Source organism: Ceratotherium simum, chromosome 1, assembly GCF_057802395.1.
Source record: "Ceratotherium simum simum isolate JZ-2026a chromosome 1, ASM5780239v1, whole genome shotgun sequence".
NCBI lineage: Eukaryota > Metazoa > Chordata > Mammalia > Perissodactyla > Rhinocerotidae > Ceratotherium > Ceratotherium simum.
The window spans coordinates 17,507,654-17,528,417 of NC_141900.1; the positions used below are offsets into that span (position 1 = coordinate 17,507,654).

Below are 20,764 nucleotides of genomic sequence, written 5' to 3' on the forward strand. Positions count from 1 at the left end.
GGTAACTTACAGACTTAAATATAAGGTTTTGAGCATTATTTGTAAAAATGTGACACTAGTTAAAATATCTATATATTTCTCATGATCTTTATGTAAAGAATCTGTTGCAAACTTGCATGAAAATTCATCCTCAAAAGCGGTTAGGTGAAATTCTTTTTTTGTAACACTATTATTTATTTATCTTATCAGGCCTACCCCAGTTATTTACTGGATAAAAGAAGATGGAACACTACCCATCAATCGGACATTTTATAGGAACTTTAAGAAAACTCTGCAAATCATTCAGGTTTCAGAAGCAGACTCTGGAAATTACCAATGTATAGCAAAAAATGCACTAGGAGCCATCCATCATACCATTTCTGTCACAGTTAAAGGTATATCACTGTTTAAAATGCATTGCTCTTGCCTTCATGAGAGGCTCTAAATCTTCAATTAAATATGCCTTTGATTACATTCTTCAATAATAATAAATGTAAATTTATATCAACATTCATGATACCTTGAATCTCTTCTCATTGCTATTTATGGTGCATCTAAATCAGGTTAAAAATTCACTCCCTCAAATCTTTCTTACAGAAGAATTCCAATTAATAAATGTAGACAGAATGAGGTTAATAGAAAATCACTATTAGAATCCCACAGTTAGAACTGCTGCAGGCAAGATCCGGTGATGAATGCTAAAATTAGTGGATGAAACTTGAAGGAGAACCAGGATATTTGCACAGCTTCAAAGTATTTCTTCTCCCCTCACCCAAAAAAAATTAATCGCTGAGGAAATTTTAACATATGTCTACAAATGGAGCTTAATTTCCCTATCCCTAAGTGTGGGCTAGTCTTAGTGACTCACTTCTAGTGAGTGGAGTATGGAAAGCAGGAAAATGGTAACTTTACAGTGGAGAAACCTGGCAGACATCACCTTAACCAAGTGGTCAAGGTTAACATAACCAGTAATAAGTCATGTCGATTAATTATGTCCTCCCTGATATGATGCAATCAGAAGGGTCCATCACTCAAAACCTCAGTCTAATCATGAGAAAACATCAGACAAACCCAAGCTGAAAGACAGTCTACAAAATAACTGATCAGGACTCCTTTTTTTTTTTTTTTTAATCTTTTTCTTTTTTGTGAGGAGATCAGCCCTGTGCTAACATCTGCCAATCCTCCTCTTTTTTTGCTGAGGAAGATTGGCCCTGGGGTAACATCCGTGCCCATCTTCCACCACTTTATATGGGACGCCGCCACAGCATGGCTTGCCAAGCAGTGCGTCGGTGTGCGCCCAGGATCCGAACCGGCGAACCCCGGGCCGCCGCAGCAGAGCGCGCGCACTTGACTGCTTGCGCCACCGGGCCGGCCCCTGATCAGGACTCTTTAAAAGTCTCAAGGTCGTGAAACATAAGGAAAGACCAAGAAACTGTCAGATTGGGGGAAACTATGTAAGGAGACGTGACAAATAAATGCAATCAGTGTCTAGGACAGGGTCCTGGGACAGAAATAAGACATTAGTGGAAAAACTGGGGAAATCCTAATAAAGCGTGTAGTTTAGTAAATGATATTGTATCAATGTTAACATCTTGTTTTGATAACTGTACCATGGTTATGTAAGATGTTAATGTCTCAGAGAAAGCTAAGTGAAGGGCTTATGGGAACACTCTATATTAACTTCGCAACTTTTATAAAATACAAAGTTTTTTTTAATTACTCCATAATTGTATAATTATATGTATTCTACAGGGCTCAGAATTTAAATTCATGTTTCTTAGCCCTTTCTGTACCTGTAAATTTCTCTACAACCTTAGATAAATCTGTCACCTCTTTGATGTCTGATGAATTTAATGCAAAATGAGACAATGATATTTGTATCAAAAGGGTCTAGAAATAATACATAGATGTCAGTGTGTCTCTTTAAACATTCTTTTGAAAATCTAAAGGGTTCTTTGAAGCATCTGTTATAAATTTATTCACTCTAAGAAAATGAAACTAACAAATGCTTTGCAAAATACTCATTTTTATTATTAAAAGTTCAATATACTAAATTTGCTAGAATACTTATTGATTCACATCTTTATGTTTTTTTTTCTTTCCTCAATAAAGCGGCTCCATACTGGATCATGGCACCTCAAAATCTTGTGCTGTCCCCAGGAGAGGATGGAACCCTGATCTGCAGAGCTAATGGCAAGCCCAAACCCAGAATTAGCTGGTTATCGAATGGAGTCCCAATAGAAAGTAAGTTTCCTTGATTAGCTCCTGTTGCAGTGTATTTTCAGAGCATAGCTACATCTCAAGGGTGAACAAATGGTGATGAGATAATAGTGGGTTAAAGAAGGAAGCCATATGTAAGTTGAATAGAGGCACCAAATTACCTTTAGATTTTTATTCTGTTACCTTTCGATATTTGTTATGACCGAATAGTTTATGCCGTTAACATAATGGTATGTGTTGATTAGGACTTGGCAATATTTCCTCTGTTTTTTACATGGATCAAAGGAAGAATGACAGGGTCAGAAATAAACATCACTGAAAAGTTCAGATTATCCTCTTTGTTCAAAATGTCAAGTGGTTTGTGGAAACCTCGTAGGAGTCAGAGGAGATGGGTGGGGAGGCTAGGAATAGAGCCAGTGGATGTGACAAGAATAAGAAACATAGCTGTAGTAATTTAAAGAGTTTTCATTCTGAAGTATAGCCCAGATGTTCCCAAGTTCTTTAGTCTTTAGAGGTCACCGTCCCATTTAATACCCAAAGAAGAACACATCCTCTGACCCCCGTCGTATGCAAGGACGCTCAATCTTTGACCAGTTTTCCCTCACCGAGTATTGCCGAGATCATCCTTGAGCAGTACTTGCACAGTCCTGGCTGCTGCGTGCCTCCTCTTCAGCCACGTGCCCTGGACCACTCCCGGCTCTTTCTCTCAGCCAGTTCTCTGAGCTGCCACTGTGCTGCCCAAAACAGTCTCCTCAAGTGCCGTCACAGGCCCTCCCATTAATCTTCTAAGTCACAGCCAAGACCAGTTTTACAAAGCTTGGGTAAAGGCTTGAGGATAATAGAAGGGAAATACAGCAGAGAAAAAAGAAAACTTAAAACGGGTATTGCACCTCCTTGCTCCCGGATTCTTAAGCCGTGGCCATCCATAGAGAGGCCACTAGCTCTCCTTTTTCTCCCCACCCCACCTGCTACCAGCTGCTGCCCACAGGAGAATCTTTGAAAATTTTCCCCTTCTTGGAGTTCAGACCTTCTCCTAGACCCAGAGAGAGAGAAAATCAGTTCCTGTTTAAAACCCCAGCCTCAGGTTCACCCTCCCAGTCAATAGCATAATAATCTGCAAAGATATCCGTTACTCACAAGACAACCCTCAGGCTTAATATGGAGAGCATCTTGGCTCCTCATTGCCTTCAAGTCAGAATCAAAAACTGGTTCTACTTTTATATAACCAAAAGGTCCATTAAACTGGCTCTCCTGAAATAGTCTTCACCCTAAGATGGATCTGAAAACTGCTGGCAGATTTTAAATGACACAAGTCCCTGTTTCTCACTATCAGGGTCTCACAACTGTGGATCTAGACTGAGTAAGAGCACCCTGTTCCATGAGTATTTATTAGGAGTTTGTGTCACACAGCACAGTAGGTATCAGACACTGAAACAGACAGACTGTTTGCTGCAAAAGGAAATATGTTCCTGGGAGAAAACAGAGTCTAAAGAGGCCAGCGAATGGGATTTGGATATTTCCACTCCCAGTTTTAACCATGATCAGGATCAGGGGGAACTTCAGAGAGTACTTTGTGGTCGTGCATTGGGGAGCTGTTGCCTCTCTCAGGTGCATATGAGTGAAAACCGAGAGAAAAGGTGGAAGAAAGCCCAGAACTAAAAAAGAAGTTTGATGGTACAACATCTGATTTTCTTAGGAATGCATACAGAATGGCAATAAAGGATGGAGGATGCTCAGCACTTTGGCACCACGTTTTGCAGCTCAGAGGTTCTGTGCCCATTTGTGGAACGTTAAATGTGCACCTGAGATCTGGCCTCAGTGACACTGATGAGTGGGAGGGGCCTTCCAACTAGCCACTCAGCGAGAGAACCCGGGAGCCAGGGAATGTTGAAAAGATAAATCCTTGAGCTCGGCAGCCAGAATGCAATTATAAGCAGGGAAAATTGAGACGTAGGTGGGTCAGTGACACAAGAACAAGGGGAGATTAAATAATGAAGCTAATCTTTCCTACCGATTCATTCAGCTTGTCGTCCTTCCAAACCCGGCATAGGCAGGCCTCTCAGGGAACCTGGTACCTCCATTTATATTAAGAGCTTTGTAAATACCGTTATAGACAGTCCCCTTAAATGGAATATTTAGGGGGGAGGATCAATTACAAAAGGCCTGTTTGTTCGGGGGGGGCACATAGGGCTGTGGTCCCGGGATAAAAGTTGGGCCCTTATACTGTAACCCCAAATCATCTGATTAGGTCCAGAACAGAAAGAGTTAGAACAAAATCTCTCAAATCAGATTCCAAGTCAGTTCATTTCTTCCATCCCCAAAATATTCGTTAAGTCCTCACTGGAAGGAAAACAGGAGGCTGAGCAAAGATAGGATCAGAACTCTGCAGTGCCTACAAAGCCAGGGTCCCTCGACCTCTGGTGTGCCTCAGAGCAGTCACTCTGGTGGCAAGGAGAGAAACAGCATGCGGCATGTAAGCAAAGGGAGCAGATGCTGAATATTTATACCAAGGTGTGGTGAAGTGTCCCGGAAAGGTGTCTTTCTCCACATCTGGTGGCCAAGCTAAAAGCACATGGATTACTGTTTGGAATCTCACAACTACAAGCTGATGAGCGTGAGGCACCTGGCAGGGACCCTCTTAGCTCTCTGAATGATGATACTGCAGGGACACTGCTGTTCCTGCCCCCACCCTCAGCAGCTGGTCCATTTGCAGCTTCTGCTGAGTGGCCTCTTGGCTAGACACTAAGTTGTAAACAGCTGAATTCAATGTGAACCCTATATGCCCCCACCTTGTGTTGACCTCCCCTGATCCAATATAAGGAGTAAATGAGGACAAAAACTGTCAAAAAGTTGGTAGAAGTTTGAGGAGCCTTGTATCTCTCTCCTTTCTACTCTGCTTGATAGTTGTCCCATGAATTTGGAGGCCCCTAAACATAATTGCCTTGGGGACCATTCTGGAAACAGGGGACTGGGGCTTGTTTCTCATCTGCAGTTTGCTGAGTTGTGTACCCCACAGCTGCCTCCAGCAATGATGGGGCCTGGGGGGAGGATGGCAGAGAGGCAAGGGTAAGCTGGAGAGAACGGAATCTGCTGCAGCACACAGTGGCACGGAATTGGCATGGTCTGGATTCCTAACCTTCAGGGAGGCCTAGGGTAGGCCCCAGAAGTTAGCTGGAAGCACAAGCTGGCTTGCGGCCACCTTCCACCTAGGAGGCTGCAGAAACCTTGAGGGGACCAGCTTCTGAGGGTGAGGGGTAGGGAACGACTGTGCCTCTGCAGCATCATCGTGCAGGGAGCTATGCAGCGTCCCCGCCAGGTGCCACACAACAGAGACACTCTCAGGGGACCGTACTACCAGATACACAGCGTCCCCACTCCTGACTTGTGGGCGATGACCTAAGGACCCTGACACTCTCTCCTCCCACCTCTGCAGGCTCTGGCTGCCAAGAGCACATAAATACTATAAAAGGAGAAGCAGGATCAGAGAGAGGGAGGGGTAAGGCTTGGGTTTTGTTAGCAAAATTCAGTGTTATTGATTTGTGACTGTGTATTTTAGACCTGGAACTTACTGTTTTACAAAACCGGAAGAATTCGTTCAAAAAGAGTCTGAGCTGTAATCTCAGTGTTTTCCAAAGCTCTGTCCCCCCAGGACTGGCCAGGTTACTTTAAATTTTCCTTGAAGCAAAAACCAGGCTGTATGGAATTTGCCCAAAACCACCTAAAATATTTTTTAAACAATCTACGGAAGTCAGGAAAAAGAACACAGCTGCAGAGAGCTGATGCTGAAAGAGAACTTTGATTTTCTTATGTGACCTGCAGTGTCTGGGAGGGTGTGGAAGTAGAACCCAGGACCAGAAGAAAGAAAATGGCCAAAGCCAAGGTGGAGGACACTATGATCCCGTCCCTGTCCTAGGAGGCAGCAGGAGAGCCTAACACTTGTAGATCTTTAATTGTGCCCCATGTGAGTTGTGGTAAATCTCTCCAATTCTTCCAAATGGGGCATATATAAGATCACACCATTATTAGGCTAAAAGGTCCCTTTTCCCTAACAGATGAGGAAGGGAAGGAAGGAAGGGAATGAAAATGGACAGAAGATCTCCTGCCACAATTACGTATTCTGCTGACTTTGGAGGGAGAGATTGAAGCCAGTAACACATGATAAGCAGCCAGGGGAATGGAGGCATGGTCCAGGATATTCCCAAGATTCCACTGGGGCATCTTCCTTCTTTCTTTTCTCAGAAGTAAAGGGCTCAGTTGGCATCCTCTTAAAGGGGATGGAATAAGTAGATAAAGAAACAAACTCATCTCTTACGCCCAGAGATTTATTCTGTGTTATGCCCAAATGTTCAAATTTCAGAAGATGTTTATAAAGTAGACTAACTCAGAAAATCTGAGCATTAATCTTACATTAAACAACCCACTAAGTGCTCCAGTCTCTAGTTTCTCATCTCTGAAATGCATTTACTTGGGGCCCGCCCCATGGCTTAGCGGTTAAGTGCACACGCTCCACTACTGGCGGCCCAGGGTTCAGATCCCAGGCGCGCACTGACGCACGGCTTGTCTGGCCATGCTGAGGCGGCGTCCCACATACAGCAACTAGAAGGATGTGCAACTATGACATACAACTATCTACTGGGGCTTTGGGGAGAAAAAGGGAAAAAAAGGAGGAGGATTGGCAATAGATGTTAGCTCAGGGCCAGTCTTCCTCAGCAAAAAGAGGAGGATTAGCAGGGATGTTAGCTCAGGGCTGATCTTCCTCACCAAAAAAAAAAAAAGAATGCATATAGTATCTAGTTAATCTAGTTCACAAAGTTTCTTTTAAAATAATACCATACAATAGATATAAAAATATTTTCAAAATTAATGGTACTCTATACATGTAAGGTGGCACTAATTATTATTATTCTCATTATCTAAATGTTGGAAATATTTATAGTTTTGGCCCACCATGTCAGGGGATTTGGAATAAAATAAAGTATTGTTAGAAGGCTAGCAGCCCAGTTCTGAACCTTGCCCTTAGGGTTTTAAGTTGTATGTGGTGATTCTATGACCTTAAATTTCTTTCTCCAGTGTTCATTTTTAGGAAATGATGTTGGTTATTCCCAGAATTAATTATTATTCCTTTGGATAATTTGGGTTCAGATGCTGGAGAGTTACTCCCACCCTGTAGCCAGCACACAGATTCCAAAGGCTTCAAATATCTCTGCGCTAGCGATTTCCTTCTTTGTCCAACTACCAGCTGAGACTCCATATGTCACCGTGACAGTTCTGGGTTTGTTTGTGTTTCTTTAGTAAGTGCTTAAGGAAAATGTAGCCCAAATTCCCATGGAGAAAGATTTGCTTCTTCACTGCTCTACCTAAAGGGTTTATTTTATTCCTAAATACCTTACCAAAAATAAATATTTGACAACTGGTCCATTTAGCAGAAATAAGGCAGATACAGTTAGATGCCTTTCGGATAAAGAATAACATGGAAAAGAGTTGATAGGAAAGAAAACTGTAACGTGGGTTACATAAAAGCTCTTTAAAATGGTTTATGTTGTGACTGATGCGTCCCCCTGGGGGAACATCGTCCCATTGGCTTTGATTGAGCTGGTCTGCCATGTTCATGGTGATGTAACTTTTTTCTTATTGTAGTTAAAAAACACATAACATAAAATTTACCCTCTTAACCATTTTTAAGTGTACAGTTCAGTAGTGGTAAGTATATTCACATCATTGTGAAACAGATCTCCAGACCTTTTTCATCTTGCAAATCTGCAACTCCGTGCCCATTAAACCACACACAGTGGTGTAACTTTTTAGAGATCAGTATACTCAAGGAACGTGAAGAGCTCATCTCACACAGTCTGCCAGCCATCCAGAGAGATCCGGCCCAGAGCTCTCCCTGGGCCTCCTCACTATCTAAGTGCCCAGGCGCTGCACTCCTGGCCCTCCACTGCCTGGCATGTCCCCAGAGGTGCAGTCAGAATGGACACAGAGTGGGCCCTGAGAGTCCCCTGAGGAGTCCCAGCACTCAGCACTCAGCCCAAGTGCTGGGTCCAAAAGTGCTAAGAATAGTTGACGGAGAAGGAGACTCCAGAAATGCTGTTCCGTCCAGCGCGCCTGGCTGAGGCAGTGGATGGACGTTACTGAGAGCAGGTGGGTCAGAAAGGCCCCCGTGATACTAGACTTGGGATCTGGCACAAGGAACAGGGGCTGCCCTGAGGTAGAGTGAGTTCTCAGAGTACTCAGCTGCCTGCCCCAGCTGTAGTTCACTTCCTTAGCCACTGTGACATTTCTGTCCTCTGCTGTCATTTACTGATGAAATCTCTCCCCTGTTAAAGGAATTAGAACTTTTTGTCTAATATAACTAATTTGTCTTCTGGTTGGAAGAACATGATCCTTAAGGCAATTTTGAAATTATTAGAGTCATAAACAGCAGATATGAGCCAAGAAGCCAATCAAAGTATGTTGGCACACCCCTATCACTGGTTGAACGAGCTGGAGTAGCTAAGATGATTACAGCAGCAGTTAAAAACTGATATAGAATGAGTGAGTACAATACTTTGAATATGTGTAATAAAACAAGGATGAGTAACATAGTTTGATTTATTTTTATTAAAGTGAGTTAATAAACCACAAATGAACCAAATATTTTAGATTTTAAAGTGATAAAGGAATCTAAATGCAGTGATAAATATGTCTTAGATGCACATGCTTTTTCTGTCATCAAAGAGGATAAATGGTATTTAGAATGAAACTAGAGCCTACTTAAGTGGTTCACATTGCAAGAGCAGTTTAAGAGAAAGGGTGCTGCTGCATAGTTTTAATTTTGATCAGCATGCTGAGGCAGATACGACTACCCCTTTCAGTATACTTTTAGAGCAATGTAAGGTCACAGCCTAAGGTTTAGCATTCACAAAAGGGAATTTATCTGCAACGGCACAGCATATCCAAATGGTTGGGCATGCCGTGGACTAAATTCTCACCTATTATGTTGCCCAGCCAGCTCCATCTCACTTCACTAAGGATCAATCCTGGTCTTAACATTTTTTTTAAGTACTTGAGAGATTTAGCTGAAAATATTACCTTGAGGAGAAACTTTACACAATTTATTTCTACATCAGCCTCAGAATTTCCAAAACAGGAAAATAAATATTTTCACATTTGATTTTTAGCCCTATATTTATTTACGTACTTATTTATTTATCTATTTATTTCAATAAGAGGCTCTTAAAAGACACAGGTTTGGATGAGCTAGAGGGTTTCTATATTTTTTGACTAACTTTTGCTGTAAAATTATCCTCTGGATAATAAAATTTCCTCCTCGTAAATAACCACAGTTTCTTTGTGAACAAGGCAATGTTTTCCTGAATTTGTATAGCAATTTTCACCTAACTTGTGCTTTTTTTCCCCTGCATCTCTCAAAACAATATTCAGTCTTACAGAATCAATCCATTTAAGACTGAATGAATATCGAGCATATACTCCTGCTCATAAGTGATAACTAAATTCTGAGGAAGAAAAATTATGATTTCTGGCTGGGTTCTTAGTCTTCTCCTTCTCACTGCCTGTACCTAGTGTGTTTCTGTTCTGCTTACTATATAATGTGGACCTCAGCTTCACAAGTTTAATATACGTCTTTTAAGCAAAACGGAATAAATATTTACTTTTTATTTTTACACCCAAACAGTTGCCCCTGATGACCCCAGCAGAAAAATAGATGGCGATACCATTATTTTTTCAAATGTTCAAGAAAGATCAAGTGCGGTGTATCAGTGCAATGCCTCTAACGAATATGGATATTTACTGGCAAATGCATTTGTAAATGTGCTGGGTAAGCTCTCTCTTTATTAAAGACATGGTAAATTAAATTAATGACGGCTGTTGTTTTCCATTCATTGAGCAAAAATACATTGAGCATCTGCTGTGTGCAATGGGCACTACTTGGAGCTGTCAGGAATATACGAGGATGGATAAGATACAGACCTTGCCCTAAAGGGTATTACAGTCTGGTCTTAATGTTCTTTCATAACACCATTTTTATAGTGGCAAATTCTCCATTGCAGAAATAATCAAATAGTCAGGCTGCTCCATTCGCAGATGGTTAGACTAAGTGTCAAACCCCTCGAAAGAAAAATAGCATTGGTCTCCTATTAGTGACTGAATGTTACTGCTGTTCCGTCCTTAGAAACTGACAAGCTGAATAACAATTTCATGATTCTGATTTTTTGAAAATAAATCATTAATCATAATGTTTGGCCTTTATCCAAGTCACAGATGTACATCTATTTATTAATTTATAATAATCTGTTTAGAAAACTGTGACATAATCATATTCTGAAATGTTGGTTTATGTGAACATCATGTTTCTGATATTGTACAAAACTACCAAAATACAAAATTTGTTAAAGATTTATGTGAGAATTGTTTTTGTGGAGCCGGGGAATATTTCAACTCTCTAAGCATAATAGACTCCCTCTCAAACAAAATTAAAGTCAAGGACCAACCAATGCTTGGTAATTTTCCTTCCTGCTGGAGATGAAAGTCAGAAAATCACAGGAAGAGGGCCGGCTCCGTGGCTTAGCGGTTAAGTGCGCGCGCTCTGATGCTGGCGGCCCGGGTTCGGATCCCGGGAGCGCCCCGAGGCACCACTTCTCCGTCCATCGCGAGGCCGAGTCCCACGTACAGCAACTAGAAGGATGTGAACCTATGACATACAACTCTCTACTGGGGCTTTGGGGGGAAAAAACTGAATAAATAAAATCTTAAAAAAAAAAAAAAAAAAAAGAAAATCACAGGAAGAGCTGAGCAGTTAAGATCCTGGTGGGTGTTTAGGAAGCAGTTTGGATTCCTGCTTCAGTTTTCAGTCATCAGCGCTCTGCTTTTTTAGGCCCGCGTGCGTGCTCCCCACCACACCCACCCACCCACCCCCATTATAACCTTGAGGTTATGGTGGGCCAGTCATTCAACAAAAATGTACTTGGCCATTATCTTTGTGCCAGATACTATGCTAGTTTCTGGAGAAAAAACACTAAATAGTCCCATTCCCTGCCCGCAAGGGACTCACAGTATAGTAGGAGATATAGATAAATAAATCAGTTATTAAAATACTATGCCTGAGTAAGATGAGGGATGTGAGGCAGAGGGAGAAAACTTGTATTTCTCCAAGTAGTGTCATAACTGATAGAGAACATAAGGGGAGAGACATATTGGTTGTGCTTTATCATAACCTCTAATGGCCTTAAAATAAAATGCAATAAAATACACAGCAGGCCTAAATGTTTATTTTATTTTAATATTTCTTTTACCTTTTAAAAATATTTTTAGCTGAGCCACCACGAATCCTTACATCTGCAAACACACTCTATCAGGTCATTGCGAACAGGCCTGCTCTACTAGACTGTGCCTTCTTTGGGTCTCCTCTACCTACTATTGAGTGGTAAGTAATGGCCCTATTTGTTTTTAATATTTACATTTGCTAAAGCCTTCAAATTTCCCAGTATGTTGTGTTTTAGTCAGAGAACAGACAGGAAAAAAGGCAGTGCAGAATCCATGATACAATTAATTATTAAATTCATTTAGAAATATTATTAACTACTTGCTCTGTGCTAAAAACTTTCACATGTATGATCTATTTAGCAGCACACTTTGTCAACCACAGAGGTGTATGTAAATGTTTTGAGAATTTAAGGTTGCTGTATTTTACAATGCCATGGACATCACCTGGGATTTCATGAATGGTGGCTGGAGGGACTGGTGGGGGGACATTCCTTGATAATAAAATGTCATTCAGGGTGGGGAAGAGGTTCTATACCCCAGAACAGAATTGGTTATTTCCAGTGTTCCTCGTTAGTACCTCTCCCCCATGAGTCTCCTGACTTGGATCCAGCCAAGCTCTCCTGTGTCCTTTCACTCCCCATTCTAGACCATCCCCTGTCCTATACCACTCCTGATATGAGTCCAGTTCATCCTCCTGGCTTGCTTACTTTAGCATGAGCTGGGAGAGACGAGGCTAGGTTAGGCAGCAGCTTAGAAAGAATGAGTCAAAGAAAACTGTAACATTCATTTACTGATCATCTATCAGGTGCCAGACACTGTGCTGGGCTCCACCTGCTGATGTGAGTGTAAAGTCAGAGGTAGGAATAAAGGACAGTCTCCTCAGGGCTCCACCTTCCCCGTGGAGAAGAGAAACAGGGATGTCTGTGCAGATGATTTCCTAGTGACAGTGCCAGGGTGACGCTTAGCTTCTCATCCATCCTCACTTCTCCCGTCTGACACTAGGAATTGTCTAGGAGGAAGCTGGATGTACACGTGCTTTACATACAGGCTTTATTTTTTTCTTCCCTGAATATTTTCCTATTCAGTCTTTCAGAACAACATACCCTTATAGCCCTCATAACCTTGAAATCAAAATCTCTTTAGAAGTGTAGCCGGCAGATGGAGTTACAGCTACATCACAGTAGGGGGGATGTATCAGAAAGAGCAGTTTTCATTTTGCCTCTTTTATCACTTATGTAGAGATAGAATAGGTAGTAATATGTTTATTAAATTATAGGTAGTAATATGTTTATTAAATTATTAATCTTTCATAATGAATATTACAATTTAAGCATTTTGTATTGTCACCCTACTTGTTCAAGCACCATTTGTCACTGAATTCTCCAGTTTTACATCCTGTCTTTACGTTGACCCCGCTGACTTATAAGCATGTAATATTCTTGTGCAGATGCCAGGTGTCTCTGAACTTGATACTATAATGCAGATCATGGTGTGTTGACCTTGAACTTGGCATTTTATGTCTGACTTCGTTTTTTTTTTCTCGTTGTGATCATTTCTGTAATGAAGGTTTAAAGGAGCTAAGGGTAGTGCTCTTCGTGAAGATATGTATGTCTTACATGAAAATGGAACTTTGGAAATTCCTGTAGCCCAAAAGGATAGTACAGGAACTTACACATGTGTTGCAAGAAATAAGTTAGGAATAGCAAAGAATGAAGTTCACTTAGAAATCAAAGGTAAGGCTGAGGTGACAAAATTCCTTCAAGTATTATGTGACTTGGAGCAAATTCTCTAGCTTTGGCAATGGATAACAATAACTTTAAATTTCAGATCCAACAAGGATCATTAAACAGCCTGAATATGCAGTTGTGCAAAGAGGAAGCACAGTGTCTTTTGAATGCAAAGTGAAACACGATCACACCTTAATCCCTACTGTCACGTGGCTGAAGAACAACAGTGAGCTACCCAATGACGGAAGGTATTTGAAGACAATTTCTTTCCTTTCTCTTGCTTCTCTTTTTAAGCTGCTATTGAACTAAAGCTTGATTGAATAGTAACTTAACAGGGATGTTTTTAAAGTTTTTGAAGTCTGCTCTCTTCAAAATAGATCTGCGTTTTCTCCCTGCTATGAAATGTTCAGACCAAAAAGGGTCTTGAGTTGTTGAAATAAGACCTTGAGCATGTTTGTCTATCTTTCTGCGCTGGTCTGTTGTGTCATTCAGAACGGGAAAAAGCTTTCAGGCCTTGGACAGCATCCATTGTTTTCTACCTTGTACAGTGAAGTCTCAACAGATGTTTTTGTTGCCATTCTACAAATAAGCAGAAATGCGATCTCTTTAATCACCAGAGTGCCCCTGAATCCTTGTCAGTATTTTAAAGGACGCTCGTTTTTGTTTGGATAGGGAGTTTTCTTTTGATTTTTACCTAAAGCCAGTAGGAGAAGGAAAAAAATCAGGTAAAGCATTTAAAAGAGTATGAGCATGTTGTGGTCCCTTTGTTGGAATGGAAGAAAGGGCATACCCATTTTCCAGGTGGGGCCCTCAGTTTGACAGAGTAAGCACGCGGAGTTGAACGCGTGAATTTGAGCAGTCACGGAGTAGCTGCAAGCGTCGGCCCCTCTGGAAGGAATGCTGTATGCTGGTGGAAGTAGTTTCTGGGGTTGGCTTACAACAGTGCCTAAATGGAACCCTGTTGCTTGTTAATGGCCCCTAAAAGAACTATGTGGCTTTCTCTGTATGCCCAGAGTTCCCATCTAGGTCTATGCTTCAACTGGTCGGTTTTATTTGTGGAATCTGAGTTGATAGAGATGAAAAGAAAATATGAAGAAAAGACCTTTGAGTTAAGTTGGCTAAAACTTTAACTTGAAAATTCCCTGAGAAGACAGTTAATGATTTATGCAGCCTCATTAAAACCATGCATGAATCCTATTTACATGGATTTTTTACCTACTAAGTAATTTTTCATGCCCGCAGGTAACCTCTAGAAAACTCTTTGTGTTGATTGCTGATCTAAATCTTCCTGTTTCTAGTGATAAAGCCGATTACTATTCTTTGCATGTACTTTCTCCTCTGAGAGCTTATGCATGTGGCAAAAAATGACACAAAATTTCTGCAGTAAATAATAAATTATTTTAAAATATACACTTGGTTAGAAATTGAGGGCCGGCCCCGTGGCTTAGTGGTTAAGTGCGCGCGCTCCGCTGCTGGCGGCCCGGGATTCGGATCCCGGGCGCGCACCAACGCACCACTTCTCCGGCCATGCTGAGGCTGCGTCCCACACACAGCAACTAGAAGGATGTGCGACTACAACATACAACTATCTACTGGGGCTTTGGGGAAAAAAAGAGGAGGATTGGCAATAGATGTTAGCTCAGAGCTGGTCTTCCTCAGCAAAAAAGAGGAGGATTAGCATGGATGTTAGCTCAGGGCTGATCTTCCTCACCGAAAAAAAAAAAGAACAAAAAAAAAAAAAAAGAAATTGAGCTGGATGAGTGGTGTTCAAATGTTTCTTAGCCGCAGAAGCCGTAGGAAAGCCCTCCTGTTAAGGATAACTGAAGCTGCCCCCACGTCACCTCTGGATGCGTCAGTTCTTTCAAGAAGCTCCTAGAACTCCAAAGGCATGGTTGAAAGCCACCGGACCAGATGACTTGACTTCCCTTCTAACCCAAGATTCTAATTGATTCTAATTGTTTTCCAGCTTTGATCATTATCAAAGTGATATGTTTTGTATAGGATTTTAGCTCTAATGTACTTCAAATCTTTATCATCTATCTCTTTTATCAAATTCAGAGTTTCATGCCAGTAAAGCAATCATTTGCTATTGTTGGATGTCCATTTCAGCTGCTCTGAATGTGTTGTAATTACAGGTTCACTGTTGACAAGGACCATTTGGTGGTAACTGATGTAAATGACGATGATGGTGGGACCTACACGTGTGTGGCCAACACAACTCTGGACACCGTTTCTGCCAGTGCTGTGCTTAGGGTTGTCGGTAAGAACTAGAACACGTACAACACAACTGGCTGCCCTGTTTTAGGCTGAAAGGAAAAATTGTCAATAGTAAATATTTGCTTGTTTTAGTTTTACAGTTTTATAGGTGAGTTAAATACTCACATTTTTCTTCTTTGAAAGATGCCTTTGAAGCGATAATTTCAGTATAAATATATTCTACAGCAGCACTGGAATAAAATGGTAGTTATGCATATTAGTGATTTTTTTATAAGAAAACTGGGGAAAATAATCTACTTTTATTTAAAATTGAAGAGTTTTCCCTGCTAAGTTGATACTGCATGTTTATCAATGCCATGTCTCACAGCTAAGCACAAGGCTTAGTTTTATAATCTTAATCATGTCCAGTCTTTGTCTTCTTATGCTATCTTATATCTTTCCATTACTAATTTTGATTAAAATCCTCTATATTACTGTCCTTTCTAGCTCCTACTCCAACTCCAGCTCCCATTTACGGTAAACTAATATGAGTCTTCTTTCTCTATTTTCTGTCAAACAGTTCACATTTGCAGAAAAAATTAATTACTTTCTTTTCTCTATCACATCATTTTGTTTCTTTGAAGAAAAGAGCTCTGTCAAATGTTCTGTTTTGGTGCCCATTTACTGCTATAAATCATTTCTTCACTGTAACTCTGGAACTTTTCACTGAATATATTGCCACTCGTGTCTAAATATCTCATATGTTATTATAAAGTCATTTCATTTAATAAAAGTCCCTCCTTGGTTTAATTTGCTTGTAAAGTAGCATAGTGCTTTGTCTAAAGCTGTCATCCTCATTTTACAGAATGAAAAAGCTATTTCAATTATCGTTTCCCAAATTAGGTTTTTATTTCAGTATATTAAAAGTTGTTTCAGAAAAATAAATGTTTTGGGATTCCATTTTCAAGAAACTTACATAGGAAAGCAATAGGTGTTTAGAACAACGTTTGACCTTTATATCAGAGAAAACCAACTCTCTGTGTGTTAACAAAAGATAAGTCACTGAAGAAAGACCAAAAGGAGGGCACTTCCAGGTTGTGTGAGTTTTCTGAGTCTGGCAAATAAATCAGAAATTATTTCCAGAAATCTTTTTGATTAAAGAACCCTCATCTTTATTTAGCATATAGATACAAAAATTAATTTTGTGGTGTAAACTCAGCTAGATTTTACATAGTATCATTAATTATGCTATAGAAGACCTGTCCCTTGTAGACATTTATTGCTTCTTTACTGATAGGCAGGAAGTGCCCCTGTTTTTTTATGGCCTCTGGTCCCCCAAAAGCCACAGTTACACCCAGGAGCAAGGTCAGGAAAAGGCCCAAGGGGAACGTTAACTCTCTGGATCTCAGAAGCATCATCATAAGAGGTAGACACCCTTCTGGGACACCTTCGTCCCAACAGGGGTCTGGACCCTGGTGTCCTCTGAGAGTAAACACACCCCCCCCACGTGCCTGATGACTATTGAACTGAGCATCTGCGTAAAGTGTGCATGCTGAGGGCTACTGATATAGCATCAATTTTAGAATTGCCTTAAAAATATAAATATTCTGGAGCCGGTCTGGTGGCACAAGCGATTAAGTGCACACGCTCTGCTGCTGGCAGCCCGGGTTTTGCCGGTGCAGATCCCGGGCACGTGCCAACGCACCGCTTGGCAAGCCATGCTGTGGCGGCGTCCCGTATAAAGTGGAGGAAGGTGGGCACGGATGTTAGCCCAGGGCCAGTCTTCCTCAGCAAGAAAAGAGGAGGATTAGCAGATGTTAGCACAGGGCTGATCTTCCTCACATAAATAAATAAATAAATAAATAAATAAATAAATAAATATTCTCCAGGAGCCCCCAAATCTGTAATTTTGCATGTTTCAGAAAGAACATTTGGTTCTTCTTTAAACAGTACACGTATTTGCCTGTATTTGTTTTTTAGCATTTGCTATTCTCTGTTTCTCATTTATTAGAAATTAAGCTTCAATATTATTTTTTCCATTTGTGCTCCTTCATGTTTATGAGTTGACTCACACTGAGAGTGCTGGTGAACTATATATGCCACTTCATTGGTTTTGGTTACAAGTAGTTAAGTTTCATTTGAAAAAGAAGCAAGCAGAACTCATTGATGCATTATCCTGGGTGCTCTGTGTGTTCCCAGCAACCTCAGTTGTTTCCATTTCATTTCAGTTGCATGTTCATTAACCATTAAGTGTGCTGTGTCTGTAAGATGTTTCCTCTGTGAATAAGATCACAAGTCAAGGAGAACCTCGTAAGGACAGATGGTTAACTATGATGTGTGTGTTTGGTCTGCAGATGTCCCGAATCCTCCCTTTGACTTAGAATTGACAGATCAACTCGACAAAAGTGTTCAGCTGTCATGGACCCCAGGCGATGACAACAATAGCCCTATTACAAGTATGTGGTGTCATCTGATAAACTTAATGCCCATTTTTGAAGCACTTTATCATATGCAATTGAAATTCCTCACAAAGAGATTTGCTGGCATTCTCAGCTTCGTTACTAGTAGAACAAAAACATTTATTTATGGCTCTCTTCTCTTCAGAGCTGGAGTTATTCCTGGTTACAGCTCCTGTATAGGACACTAATTAATTGCTGAAGATGTTAATTAAGCAAATCCACTGTCATTTTGTGTTTAAGATCCATAAACATCACCGTAAATTTCTACCACAGGGAGAATATGTATTGTAAGTTATTCATCTTGCCCATTAATATGGGAGAAAAAGATAGGAGGCCCAGGTGCTGTAATGCCCAGTCTATGTATTAGGAAATTGAGACTTGGTGAGTAAAGTGACTTTTCAGACCCACAGTTGGTAGCAGACCTGGATGTAGACATCCGGTCTGTTAACTTCCAGTCCAGGTCTCTTTCTCCTCAGTAGCCCCTGCTACAAAGTGGCACATTCAACAATGTCAGGTCCTCACCTTGATGACATCAGCCTAGGGAATAAAATCAGGTAGGGACCATGCCCTAAGGATACTGGAGAAGCTAAATAAAGTTAGACTACAGATAAGCTTAGAAGTTTTAAAACCAAAAAGATCCTTAAGAGAGTAGACACAAGCCTGTAATGTGTTATTACCTTTGGGTGTCTACCGCAGGAAGACTAAATTCCTTTCTGATGACTACCCAAGATTATTCTGAAATGATGTGTGGGTTGATTTCTTGCACCTGCTGGTAAAGCAGAATATTTCCAATGAAATTAAACAAAAGCCTCTTCTCTATCTTGTGTCATTTAGCGTTGTTCCTTTCTCAGTTGAGTTTTCAGTGCTTGACCAGAACACTCATGCAATCATGCTGAGTCTTCCAGTTAATTCGATACATTAGCAAGATTCGGCTGGTTAGGATGCTTGGTGACTCTTTTTACCTATGTTAACATGATGTCATTAGATTTCAAGGCATTTCTACCCTTTCATTCATTCACTCATTCATTCACCAGATATTTATTGAGTGCCTATTATGTACCAGGCATTGTTCCAAAACAAAATAGTCAAAAATCTCTGCCCATAAAGAGCCTATATTTTAGTTGAGGACACAAGATAAAATGAATACTATGTATTATGTTATTGTGTATAATGTCATTATATATGTGTGTATATGTATGTATTCACACACACGCGTGCACACACACACACACACACTACTCAGATCTCCCTTCAAGAGAGAACCTGCTGCAAGGAGTATTAACAGCAGGCTCCGTCTGCTGCACCTTCCCTGAGGATCTGCTGCAGTGTTCACATGAGGCCGCTCTCTTCCTGAGCTATTCCAGTAACTGAGCGCAGGGAGGGTCCTAGAGCTCAGCCATCCTTCATGCAGAACTTTATTCTGGGGCTCCTTGTTGACCTGGCTAGACTATCTATACTGCAGTCTGAGGCTTTTCCTACACAGTCCTCCTTCCTTCCCCCTCTCCTTTTATAGACGGCAGACCTGCATCATGTTCTGAAGATCTTTCCTGCCTACTCCTGCTTTTTCCTCCTTTTACCTTCCATGGATATTTCCCCAAATGACTCCCCTGCACTTCTAATTCTGTGTTTGAATCTGCTTCCTAGAGGACTCAAACACATATATATCTACACACATGGTTGTATGTGTGTATATGTGGTCTGTGTGTGTGTTTAGGCTGTGCAAAAAACACAGCAGGAGAAGATTAAAGAATATGGGGGTCAGGGATCTAATTACGAATAGAGTGGTCAGGAAGGCCACATTAAGAAGGTAACCTTTGAGTATGTCGATAAAGACGTGAGGAGGGACTTGGTGAACACATTATGCAGTTGTATAGGGGAAGAACTTTCCAGACAGCACAAGAGAAAGAGCAAAGGCCCTAAGACAGGGCATGTCTACTAGGAGGTCAGTGTGGGTGGAGTGAAATGAACAAAAGGAAGTGAAGTAGGAGAGAAAGTTAAAGAGGGAAAGAGTTGGTGGGTGGCGGGGGGAGTGTGAACTCTACGGGGCCTTGTAGGCCATTGTCAGGGTTGGGAAGTAATGGGAGGGATTTAAGTAGAGGAGGGATTAATGGGTCGCTCTGGCTATTCTATTGAAAGCAGTCTACAGAAGAACAAGAGGGAAGCAGGAAGACCAGGCAGGACCAGAATTCTCAAACTGTGCACTGAAGTACCCCGTGGAACATCAGCAAACTCACAGGGGTGCCTCAGGATATTTTTTAAGTTTTTGATTTTAAAATTTTGATAATTAAAAAACACAGTGACGTCTGTCAGACACCATGTGAAATAGTAGCCTGAGGCAGTTTTCAGTTTCAATATTACATTGCTATGTCGCTATTATGACAATGTCATATCTCTACAGAGCCTTTGCTGTGATAAAAAGCAAGTACCATGTGAAAATCAGTGTGAAACAGAAAATGCAGAAGGTCGTGTCCAATCTGATTACAAGGTTTGAGAAGTTATGCAGTGCCCAATAAGTTTTAAGATGTTAAGACATAAATACTCATTAAGTTGTATGGACCTAACTACTTCCTACCTGGAAATGTTAGGTATTTCGTTTTTTTTTTTTTTTTTTGTGAGGAAGACCAGCCCTGAGCTAACATCCATACCAATCCTCCTCTATTTGCTGAGGAAGACCGGCCCTGAGCTAACATCTATTGCCAATCCTCCTCCTTTTTTTCCCTTTTTCTCCCCAAAGCCCCAGTACATAGTTGTATGTCATAGTTGCACATCCTTCTAGTTCCAGTATGTGGGTCACCACCTCAGCATGGCCGGACAAGCAGTGCGTCGCTGCGCGCCAGGGATCCGAACCCTGGGCCGCCAGTAGCAGAGCACATGCACTCAACCGCTAAGCCAGCCATGAAGAAAATTACTGAGGCGCTA

The 20,764-nt window shown here is 41.1% G+C and overlaps 1 protein-coding gene across 1 annotated transcript in view; it reads left to right on the forward strand.

Annotated features, from left to right (window-relative positions):
- Positions 1-20,764, forward strand: part of NRCAM (neuronal cell adhesion molecule) — a 273,400-nt gene that overhangs the window by 209,714 nt on the left and 42,922 nt on the right. The window contains exons 11-18 of the mRNA XM_087436969.1: positions 190-374; positions 2,092-2,223; positions 9,875-10,018; positions 11,512-11,623; positions 13,030-13,196; positions 13,291-13,438; positions 15,326-15,450; positions 17,741-17,842. Coding sequence (XP_087293095.1) covers positions 190-374; positions 2,092-2,223; positions 9,875-10,018; positions 11,512-11,623; positions 13,030-13,196; positions 13,291-13,438; positions 15,326-15,450; positions 17,741-17,842 — 1,115 coding nt within the window. The remainder of the gene's footprint in view (positions 1-189; positions 375-2,091; positions 2,224-9,874; positions 10,019-11,511; positions 11,624-13,029; positions 13,197-13,290; positions 13,439-15,325; positions 15,451-17,740; positions 17,843-20,764) is intronic.